Source organism: Centropristis striata, chromosome 7, assembly GCF_030273125.1.
Source record: "Centropristis striata isolate RG_2023a ecotype Rhode Island chromosome 7, C.striata_1.0, whole genome shotgun sequence".
NCBI classification, from domain to species: Eukaryota; Metazoa; Chordata; class Actinopteri; order Perciformes; family Serranidae; genus Centropristis; species Centropristis striata.
In genome coordinates, this window is record NC_081523.1 from 21,411,570 (window position 1) to 21,424,083 (window position 12,514).

At 42.9% G+C, this 12,514-nt stretch overlaps 1 protein-coding gene across 1 annotated transcript in view; it reads right to left on the reverse strand.

Annotated features, from left to right (window-relative positions):
• The window catches only part of ptch1 (patched 1), a 55,141-nt gene that overhangs the window by 12,986 nt on the left and 29,641 nt on the right, over positions 1-12,514 (reverse strand). The window contains exons 13-17 of the mRNA XM_059337642.1: positions 9,097-9,215; positions 7,815-8,502; positions 6,786-7,095; positions 4,611-4,753; positions 487-670 (exon numbers count right to left, since the gene is read on the reverse strand). Coding sequence (XP_059193625.1) covers positions 487-670; positions 4,611-4,753; positions 6,786-7,095; positions 7,815-8,502; positions 9,097-9,215 — 1,444 coding nt within the window. The remainder of the gene's footprint in view (positions 1-486; positions 671-4,610; positions 4,754-6,785; positions 7,096-7,814; positions 8,503-9,096; positions 9,216-12,514) is intronic.

The following is a 12,514-nucleotide window of genomic DNA, read 5'->3' on the forward strand; positions in this document are numbered from 1 at the left end:
TGTGCGTGTGTGTATGTGTATGTGTGTAATGCTAGGGCCCCATGGTAGCCAGGATTATAGCATTCACCACAGGCACCATTAGAAGAACCACAGTGAGCCGTGTCTTGGTCCTCAGCCTTGCAACCTGAGCTCACACATACACAAACGCACATGCACCGCAGTGGTACAGTAAAGTCTACTACCTCACTTAAAGCTAAGAGGCAGACAAGGAGAAATAACTCAAACCACAAGAGGTAAACACTACTCACATGTAGCAGCCCCTTTATGGAACCTAAAAAAAGTGGCAGCATATTTGGGCTCATAATTTCAGTAAATGCAATTTGTTCAGCTGTACCGTGTAGTAGGTACGAACTTTATCATTTCAAATTATGGAGCAAACGTTATTATTGACATTTCCTTCCTTGCGTCGAAGCAAAACTTCATTCCATTACACTATAAAGTTTCCCGTTTTTAATTCTGGCATATGTTGTGGACAGGCTGACTTACTGCTGAGGCGTGTCTCGGGCATGGAGTCCGTACGGTCGTGGAGCCACTCAGGAGGGTGTGGGCGAATGTTGGCCTGTGAGGCGGCGTAAGCCACTGGATCGTTGCTCACCCAGGCAGTTAGGTAGATGTAAAAAGCCCCAGGGTTAATGATCCCATCTGCATCCACCAGCCTCTGACGAGTCAGCTGCAAAACAAAGAAATTAAATAAATTAATGATGGTACCATAATTACTAATATGAGGTTTTGTTGTTTTTTTCTTTTAGGTCACATACTTGCATGTATGTGAATTAAATTAGGGCTACATTGTGCTTTGAAATATGAAAATGTAATAATCAGCAAATGGAAAAAGTGCAATTAAGGTGAAAAAAATAGGTGGACCTTGCATAGGAAATCATATTGCGGTCGTTAAGAATACATTGGACATGAAAAGGTATTGTGGAAAAAGGACATGTTGAACCAAAACATTGCACAGGTGAGCTGACCACAGAAATGCTTACTTACACACATGCATGAGTGCAAGAGAACGGAGCAGCTTTCAAAATAAGAGTCAAATATTAGTCTCTCTCTCTTTCCAACCAAAGAAAAATCAACAAGTCAAACACTGGTCGTCTTTCTGAAAATTCCCGTACTTCTCATCACAGCTTCCCAGAATTATCATGCCACATTAAAACATGGAAAATGTTGAATCAGCTTCTCCCTTTACATACAGTAGATATTGGCTGGCCAACCTCAGGCCCGATGTCCTGACCACTCTGAATACATTTCTGAAGGAAGCCTTGCAGCACTTTTCTGTCAAGAAGCAGCTGTGGAAGATGAATGTCTTAATTCTAACAGTGGGAAATGCACTAGTCTATTGACATATGTTGAATGAGACACACTCTAATCTGGCATTCTGGTTAGTGTATTGTTGCTTAAGGCTATATTATGATTTACTGAACTTTTTTGACATCTGTTGGTATGTTGGTAGGTTGGAACTATTGGATGGATTGCTATGAAATAGACATTTATGGTGCACATATGATGAGTCCTAATGACTTTGGCTATCCCTTAATATTTCTTCTTCAGCCAGCATGAGACAGACATTTGTGGTTTTGAGTAAAATTGCTCCACAACTATTGGATGTATTGCTAAGAAATTTGATACAGACATTCATGTCCCACTAAGGATATATTTTTAATAACTTGGTGATCCTTCTATTGTTTATCTGTCAACATAATCCTTGTGAATTTAGGACTCTGGGAGTATAGATACACTATTAACATGGCTGTAGATTTAGTTTTAATCATGTCCAAAATATAATAACATTTGTACCAAGCCACTTACTAACCTTGTAGTTATTTTCAGTCTTATGTTACAAGTCTGTATAGTTAACCTCCTGACATCCACCCACTATGAATAAGACCAATCCCAGACTTTGTGTTTCTGTCTGGTTGGAGATTGCTCTTTTTGTGACGGCTGTGGTCAAGACAAGAATGACTGTCTCGCTCAGGGGCCATTTACTTTCGCCCTCCCATGTGGAACCAGAGTGTATCCTAGCATTGCTACCTCCTGAGAGGTAAAACCATTAGTGCACACCGCTCTGCCACTCTCCCTTCTAGGAATCATAAATCATTCCTTCACTGAGGCAGGGAGAGTTTTGGGGGTGAAGCTGGACTCATGGGGTTAGGTGGATGAAGAAAGGAGTAGGGTTTTTTTGTGATGGGGGGTGGGGAGGGAAAAATTGCTTGAGTTAGCGTAACAATAAAAAAATTGGCTGGAGTCCCTGAGCGCGTCTGTGTGCAGTTAACCTGGTTGTTAACACTGAAGGAAATGCCACCCAGCAAATGGAGTAGAGCTATAAAAATAACACAACATCTGTACAAATGTTGCTCACACTTGCTTCTCTTGACCCCTACGGGTACCCAGAATGCCCGGCGCCACAGACCAACCCAGCCCTGAGAAGAAAAGAGCTCTTGATAGTGTTAACATGGCCTTTGTGAGCATTTTCAAACTTTATACCTCCTCCCTCTCTCCATATCCACCTCCTTCTGTATCACTCTCCAAAGCTTCATCTTTCTATTGCTTTATTTTTAACCCCCCCCCCAACCACACCCACACCCACACCCACACACACACACACACACACACACACACACACACACACACACACACACACATGAGAAAACCAGCTCCCATACGACTCCCAGGCCATGAGGAATGAATGGTCGCCCAGCACAGAGGGAAATGTTAGCAGCAGCAGATCAAAGCCAGAACACCTCTGCACAGATCCATGGAGTGGCATATCAAAATAAAACATCTAGCTTTGCAATTTGCCAGGGTTGGAAAAGATCTGGTCCTCATTTTGAGACACAGCTACTGCTCTAAGTGCACGCACAACAGACAAAAGTAGAACACACACTCAAAACATACAAATGCACACACAGAGCTGCCTCAAAGAAACCACGTGTTTCAGCTCCCCTCATTGAAAGAGGACACAGCAGTGGAGCACGGAGGGAGGGAAAGGGAGGAAGGAAGGGACGGAGCAAGAGAGAGAGCAAGAGTGGTAGTGCGAGCAGGAGTTAGTGAAGGAGAGTTGGAGACAGAGGGGGGGGTGGGGGGTGGGGGGGGCAAGAAAGAGAGCTGGATTCCAGAGGATCTGGATTGAATTTAACAGCGGGATACGCAACAACTGTATGTCTTCAAGCTGTCACGGGAAGCCCAGGCAGCTCTGCTGGCGGCCCCCACGCCTCACGGCAAATACACTTCCCTCACAGGCACAGGAAGTGAAGTCACAGGGCCGCACACCAGGCCTGCCTCTGCTTCCTGTTGGCTAGTGCACGGGATGGGAAGAGAAGTGTGCTGCTGCAATTGAGCTCAATGGGAAAGGGTAAAAGCCAAAAACAAAGAGCTAAGAGCAGCGGGGGATAAAGCTTTCATGCTGTAGACATGCAAGACTTGAACACAGACTCACACACAAATCATAAACATAAATAAACACAAGACACAGCGGAGCTGTATGTCAAAGTTAATTATCTTTGAGGAAAATGATCTCAGTGTTGAGAGGGACCTGGCTTGTTTTGTGTTTGGAGGTTTCAGAAATCCTGGCCAAGAATTTTGTTTTTATATATCTCCAGTCCCTTATCTTTTGTTTGTGCTGTCTCCTGCCAAAGAATGCAGCCGTGCATCTATGCATGTTGTTTTTTGGAGGTGGTACTAAACTAAAAACGGTGTGCCATGCCCTGCTGAAGCTGGAGCAGGGACTGACTTCAACAGCTGATCTAGACTTTGTAAAAAGATTAAGATAATTACTCGTCTTATAGTCACACAGCAGTGTGGGTTAAAGCCCTTTTAAAATCAAAATAACTGTCACATTACTTTGAGAGGGACCTGATATTTAAATGCAGCAAGTCAAATTTCTCTGGCACACTAACCTAAAAAGTTAAACTGATTGAGCTGCACAGTGAGGCCAAGGAGCTCAATTCATCATATCAAAATATGCAACAAATGTGCAAAAACGTTTTTCTTAAGTTCATGTTGACTATTCTAATTATTTTGTTACCACAGGGCTGCAGAATCCAGGCAAATTATTTATAGACGCATTGGGAGCTCTGTGCGTTTCTCTGTTGTGCACCACTCAGCCTTCCAACTTCTCATACTGTGAACTGTGTCTAGAATCACTAACAAAGTGTCAAACTTAAAAGGCCTGATGCTAAAGAGAGACATCTCACTGTCAAGTCCCTGCATGCATGTGCATCACACACGCACACGTACACACACACACACACACACACACACACACACAGAACTACCAAGTGGGACAAATGGTTTAAATGAAGAGTTAATAGGTTTTTCAGAGGCAGGCTGCAGCCCCAGTGAGAGCTTTAAATTCCTGGGCTCGGTAAAGTCATCACAGAGAGAAAAAGACAGACAAAAAGAGAGAGACAGTTTTTAAGCCGGGTGTGGCTCTTCTAGCCCCAATCATGCATGACAAAAAAATGTATACATGCACATACAAAAGTACAAAACAGATTTCTGATCAGATCAGATCAGATCACAGTCCATGTAATACAGACTGTATACATGTCCTCATATCTTAGCTTTGCATCATTTTTAACAACCGACATGGGCTTAAACACTTAACATACCAGGTTGAAGTTGATGGGCTTGTCCCTGCGTCCTGTTTGCACCAAAAGCTTGTATGCCAGGACACCATCATCAGAACCATTCCTGTAGTTGTTGAGGGTGATGCGACCAGCCTCCCAGTCCTTGTCAAAAGCCTGCTGGAGACCTACAGGAAACCACAACAAGACAGAATGGTTAGATGTGGATGTTTGGAAAGGTTACATGCCCTGTTATCTTCATTATTCCTCAGCAACACACTCATAAAGCCAACTTCAAAAGGAAACACAACACACAACAACCCAACGCAGGACAAGACAATATAACACAACACTGCAACCTAACCCCAACCCTATAATAAGCCTGATTGATTTAATATGATAACTTGGTTCCATTCTCAACCACCAAACAAGACTTCAAAAGCTTAAACTGTGCTGCTTTTGATTCAAAGCCGTCATTAGGGAATATATCAGTAACATGTGTCTCCTTTTCTATACTACTCTCTAATCCATATCACTCCCCTCCTCTCGGCTCTCCCCCACAGCCCATGCTGTGGTCCGTCTGTGGGAGATGTTGTTTTGGGTCTCGTTCCTTGGCCTGTCTGGCTCCAATTTGTCCCACCATTGCAGAGAGCAATATCAGACACAGTTCTCTCTCTCTCTCACCCACACACTCTCTGTGTGGTTCCCAGCCGGCTCACACACAGACTCACACAATGTGTTTTATCGTCAGTGAGGGCGCTTCCTTGCTGAAAATGAGCCCGTTCCTGGATTAAGGTTGGCATGTGTTATATAATATACTTGTTCAGTGGCACTTTACACTTCTTAGGAGCTGTCAGTGCTGGGTATACAACCAGTAACACATCCTAAATTAAATCCTGCCATCATACAAAATGAAGTAAAGGTGGGGTGTTGTGCTTGTTATGTGCGAAATTCTAATAGTAATATATTTTAATGAAAAGTTACAAAAACTAGCAGTACTAATATATATGTATACATTATGTGTGTCAGCTTGCGCTGTCAACATCATCTGCAACTTTCTCTATTGCCAAATGTTCTAATACTTGCCCGAGGCCAAGTATAAAAATATGGCCTCCCACTTAGTCCTCCTCCATCAGGCCCACTATTGAAAGACACAAGTGATTTTAATCAGGCTACTGTCCGTGTCCATTTTGCAATCCCACCTACTTCTGAACTCTAGCCCAACATCTTGTTTCCTGCAGCTTCATGTCAAAACACAGAAGAAAAATATGATCTCAAAGCGGTTTCATGAGAAAGGAAATTACTCCCATGCCAGAAGTATCTTGAATAGTAATGTTAAATGTAGCATTAATAACAAATTCATCTGTGACATCAATATTAGGGTAAAATTTGAGTGATCTAACACGGACTCTGACTCACACAGCTACATCAGACCCAAGCAAAGACTTTTCCTTGGTGCGACCCAATCCAGTTTTGGTCTGGTTGGGGCAGTAGTTATATCCATCTATCCATTTTGTGTAACTGCTTATCCTATTCAAGGTCACAGGGGACTGGAGCCAATCCCAGCTGACATTGGGTGAGAGGTGGGGTACACCCTAGACAGGTTGCTATGACATTAGTCTATCACAGGACTGACACAGAGAGACAGACGACCACAAAACAAGCAATTTAGAGCCAACCATGAACATAACCTGCTTGACCATGAAAGGAACCAAAATAAACTACACACCGAAGCTAGCCTGGGTTTGAACCCAGAACCCTCTTGCTGTGCGGTGACCAAGCAGCAACCTCTAAACATGAAGCCAATGTGGAAGTGCCTTGAACCGGCATTCTTTTTAATGGCCAGCAGAGGGCTACACAAAGAATTCAAATGACTTTACTTCTCACTTGATTTTTTTAAAAACTCAATGACATGCTCCTAATCAGTTTCTGGTCTTAATCACTATGTTCAAGACACTTCAATACTGTGTGTATTTCTTTTGACCTGTTCAGTGTTTTGTTGTACTAAAAGACATTCTGAGGAGTCAGTTGTTAGCTAACCAAGCTAGCTCCAAAAGAACAAGATGGTGACAGCCAAAATGCCAAACTCCAAAGCTTCAAAACCATACTCCACAAACTAATGGGTGACATCACAGTTCGTTTGTCTACTTCATTTAGTCAGTGGGTGTGAGCCAATCTACTTTTGGTCTAGTTGGGGAATTAATTATAGCTTAATTTTACCTTGCAGCCAGTCCCTGAAGTAGTGAAGCCACATGCGAGGCAGCTGTCCGTTGTCCTCTTTCAGCACATATCGAACAGTGTGGAACCTCAGGTGGAGCTGGTGCAGCAGAGATTGTTTTTGGGCGTAATCAGCCCGCTGCGTCACCACGTACATGTTGTAGAAGGAGAAGAACTTGAACTGAGCACCGATGAAGTCATACTCGCTGGTCTCTCTTGGCACGATGTCCGTCAACTCTAGGCCATCCCTCACCTGGGTGGTCCCGTATAGACTGACTCCCAGCAGTAGGAGGAACAGCACAATCACAACCACCTGGAAACAGAAGGATAAAGATGGATCTTCATCAATAAAATCACTGTACAGAGTGAGGCCAGGACAGCATCAGCTTACATGAATTGCTGCTCAAACCATGTTGCACATTCTGCACAACTGATCGACAAAAAATGTGGATAAATTACAAGGTGGATGTTAGCAACATATTCCAAATGTTCACTGGAGGAATTTTTTTTTGCAAAACTCCCCAAAAGTCTACATTTTAAATAGCCTGAAACAAGGCAGACTTTGGTTGTGATGGCCAAAAATAAGAAAAATAAGATGTTGGTTGCAACGAACCAGGATTTTCCTTTAAGTAATTCAGCAATAAGAGGAGTACTGGATTAAGGCATTAGAGGAGTGCATGAAGCAATTTGGCTGTATAGAGAAACATCTGACAGTGTGATGAAGAGACCAAGAGTTTCTAATAATGTCAAGTACAGGCCACTAGATGATTTCAGTTCTGGAGGGCTTAGAGGCGACTGCCCACCCACTAGACTGAGGTCAGACTGTGTGTGTATGTGTATGCTTGTATGTGAGTCAGATAGGACATGACCACAACCTCCACCCCAGATTTCCTGCTGCTATTCATTCTGGTGACTAACCCTCCCTTTCAAATTATCACCACAGTGAGTCAGCATGAAGCCTTACCTCACACAGAAGCACAGTCTTTCTCGACATCGTTTTTCTACACAAACAAACAGAGAAACTTAGCTCACCTTTGTGGTGGGCTGCAGAAGGAACGGAGCGTAGTGCCTCTCAGCAAAAGAGGACAGGGTCCAGCGGGAGCAGGGGGGGTCAAGGCAGCGCAGGCCCAGTGAGCCGTCTCCATACTGGGACAACAGGTCCCGTGTGGAGCTGTTGTTCTCTGGGCCCTGGGCAGCCGATGAGGCTGCATCACCCTGAGGAACTGAGTTAGCACTTGAAGTCGGGGCAGCAGGAGGAGGTGCAGGATGATGATGGGAGAAGACGGCAGAACCTCGAGATCCCCCATTATTTCGGCTACCACTGTTGTTGTTGTTGAGATTACCGTGACTGCTGCTGCTGCTCCTGCTGCCGCTGGCGTTGGCGTTGCTGCTGTAATACTCATTGTTGGGGTTGCTCCTAGTCGGAGCAGGGTTCATGGGCTGCACCGAGATCTGGGATCTGGGCTCGGCAGTGGTGTAGAAGGCCTGAGTCCGGGGGTCGTACTCTGTCCTGAGCTGCACCGTGGACTGCATGGTGATTTGGGTCTGCTGGGCAAAGCCGTGGCTGCTGTAGGAGGGAGGGGGGCTGCTGTAGCTCGGGGGAGGTGTGCGATATGAGGGAGGAGGGGTATGGTAGGATGGGGGAGGGCTGTAGCGACTCCCATCTGCTCCATCCAGGTACGCATGAGGCTCGATCTGGATCACACGATTGGCACATGGACTGAAGAGATAAACACAGTGGAGAATTGTCAGACTATGGTGTCAAAGAAAATATATGGAGGGACTAAAAGCGGATAATTTTTGAGAAATTAGTTCTAATATTGAAACTCTCAATATTATGGTATTCTGAAACAGCTTGAGATTCAGAGGGTTAATTCAGTTAAAAAAATATTTTATTAGCCCCATGTTATTGTGAATCTTTTCTTTCTCTCTGCTAACAGCATGAAATATCGAGCTGAGACCCAACGAGGGAATTTAATAGTGTGTGTGCACATCTATATGATCGGCGTGCCAACAAGCATGCCCAGACTGGCAGGCAGACTGGTTAAGTTTAATAAAGACTGTGACAGATAAACAGACAGTCAAACAACAAAGCAGCCAGACAGAAAACAGACAACTTAGGCAGTAATTAGGTTGTGACTGTGGGGGATTACAGTGAAGATATCTCAGAGATAACTCTGTGTGAAAGTTATTTATCATCAGATCAGAGATCAGAGGAAAACATAAAAGGAAGAATTACTCAACAGAAGAGCAATAACTTCATCATGAATGAAAGAACTTCTTTGTGTACGTCTGCATGGGATTGTACACACACCTGTAGAAGCAGCAGAAAATGTCGAAACGTCTGTCTTCTCGTCGGTAAAGGTCCATGCTGAGGATGGCGGGGAAGATGAGTAGCACCATGGCAAAGTTAAACACCACCACCACTGCAGCCTGTAAGAAACACAGTATGTTATTTCATTGAAAAGATTGTGTTTATCAAGGAACTGGATAAGGTTTATTTATTAATTAATTGTATAGTATACAGTTAAGAAGTGACGGAGACGACAAAGTAGGTGGCAGTATAAAAACTTGTGGTGGAATGAAGTCTAAAGCAACTGGGGCTTCAAATAAGGGGTTGAATATGTTTATAATCCAATGTAAACAAAAATAATAATAATAATAATAATAAAAACTAGTGCCCTAAAGAGATACAGATAGCAACAGAGTACAGTACTTTATCTGATACATTTTTTATGCCCACTTCATTCTACACTTTCAAATGTTTAGGTGTCATCTTGGCACACTGAACTTGCTCAACTTAACCACATCACAAACTGTATGCATTGAAGCTGCTGCAATAGTGGGTCACAAAAAGTTGCAATAAACTGTTTGCAGTGATTGGCTGGGAGCAAAAAAAATACAAATAGTATTTTTTTCTAGATCTGGGTAAAGAAGAATCAAATTGAAGGATAAGTTATTGTCTGACTGGAGATATTTCAATACGATGTGATACTGGGTTATTTCTGGCAATGCCATAAAGGTATCAATTACTGAAAACTCAGCCCTTGAAGACAATTTTTCCAGCCCAAATCCTAATGTAAAAATGTAATCAACTGTAATGAGAGTTTTTTCTCAAAATATATCTCTGCAACCCCATTCATATACACAAGTTCCAAACTGCAAAAATGATTGTGAAGATGTTGCATGACCTCAAAGAATAATTGTCTCTTAACACAAACACTGAAAATACTTAAATAAACACAATCTGAATAAGCTGCCATCAAGGGAAAAAAAACTGCCTTTCAACCCAATTTCTTTCAAGACAAAAACACTGAGTGTGCAGAGAAAAGTGAGGCTTGTGTGCGTGTATGTGTGTGTAATAGAAGCCAGTGCAGTGTTGTGGTTAAGTATTTGAAGGTGGTGCACTGGAGCAGAGGGTGGGGGTTGGGGTTAGGTTGGGGCCCTGCCCAGAGTAAAATCTGGATCTTGTGTAGTTGCCAGACCACTACACACACGCTTGCAGACACACACGTACACACAATCCAGTGTGTGTGCCAGACCACCCAAGGAGCCAGAGGCCCGCGGGGCCTGAGGTGATGAGCAGGCGCTGCGGCTGTACAGACAACACACACCCCTTACACACTCACAAAGAAAAATGCACATACACACACATATCTACTGCCAGCTTAAAAAACTGTGCAGCCTCCTACTTAAACCACACCTTAACACCAACCAGACACACACACACACACACACACACACACACACACACACGCACACACGCACACACACACACACACACACACACACACACACACACACACACACCCTCATTCCTCAGCTCACAACTCAAGTCAACAAGTGAGAGAAATAATGTGAGAGAACAAGAGAGACGAAGAAGCCTCTTCTCAATTGGCCCACTAACGTCCAGGCAGATACAGTTTGACTCCACTCGCAGTCACACTCACACACACACACACACACACACACACACACGTAGTGACCGCAAGCTGACCCCAGAGTGGGAAGATTTATCACCACATCTGTCCTCGGCGCATGAATGTGTGTGTTCCTGTGTGTGTTTTTGTGTTTTTATCTGGATTCCTGATTCCTGTTTTTTGGTTCACACTGATGGAAGGAAACGAATGAGAGACATAACAGAGGAAAGAGCGAAAGAGAGAGAGAGAGGAATCCGTTGAGGAATGGACCACAGGAAGTGCTTAATGCTGATAAAGAGACAAACACGCGCACATACTTACACACATCTCCATGAGGCTGAGAGATGCGTACGGCTGATTGTGGTTGTGACGTGTGTATGTGTGTATGTGTGTGTTCCATAATAAAAGATGAGTATCAGCATGATTGTCTGCATCACTGCAAGTCTGCCCTCCGCCAGTCACAAAACCACAAGTGCCAAGTATGCATGCTATGTGCATGTGTGTGTGTTATGCATGTGTGTGTGGCTGTCTCCAAGTGTGTGTATTTGTGTGCATAAAACGAGGCTGCATGGATTAGACCCATGGGGTAAATGGATCATGTTTGACAGACTCGCTGTACTAAAGCCATCTATCCACACATGCTAATATTGTACTCAGTGTGGCGACATCTTGCCTCACTGTGTGTGTGTGTGTGTGTGTGTATAAGGGAAAGTGTGAGTAAGATGGACAGGAGGTGGTATATATTCAGTACTTTTTTTACAATCTAAACTAACTTTTTAGTAGCTGGTAGCCAACAAACTGTAAACTTTCAATGTTTTCCTCAGAAGATCTTAAATAGGACTACACAATTAAGATTTTACTTACTTTCTTTACAGTCTTTCACCTCAATGCTGGTTTTATACTGGGACAAATTCTCTGATTTTCCCCAATGCAATACATGGTGTGAGTGCAGGGATCACACTGATGCTCTCTTCTTAGTAAGGCTACCGCTGACCCACACCAAGTGAACCTTTACACTTACATCGTATTTACTTTTACTTTACGTATTTACTTTTGTTGCATCAACAAATGACAAGACTGCGTTTCAACACATGCTTGTGTCTAGATCGAAGAGGTGGAAAAAAATGTATTATAAAAAGAATCAGAACTGAGTAAAACCCACTGAACCCCCAACCGCCATGCAGTTTGAAAGGCATGTTTTTTTTGTTTTTTTTAATTACCAGAATTACACCATTTATCATAAAAAAAAAATAAAAAATAAAAAAAAATTAAATGATCACCTGATTTTTTACTTTCCAACAGTCCTTGAACAAATCATGTGTGCCAAAGCGTTAAATAGTAATCTTCAACATTTCTAAAAATGTATTTCATTTACATGTCTTATTTAAAATTTCACAAAAAAATACAGTTTGCATGTATTAAAAACACTTGACTTGGCTGAGATGACAAATGTTCAGTAAAACTTTGAACTACAGGCTGTCTACAGGCTTTCCCCCAATATTGGTAACACTCTGTATGTAAATTCAATTTAATTCCAATTTTTATAAACTAAATTATCAAAGAAAATAAACTTTTTCTTAATACTGTGTTATACTACACAAAAGACGTTCTTCAAGCGTCATTAAAAGCTATTGTCTCTTCACTGAAGTACTGTGATTGAGTGAACGTTTGTATGAATTAACAATTCAGTGCTTATTTGGAGGCATATTCTCAGACTGACAGACGTCTCTTTCTGTCCCGGTTTTCACTGTTCTGGTGACGTCTTTAATTACTGACATATGTTAGAGAAGTCAGAGCTCCCCTCTGCCCCCC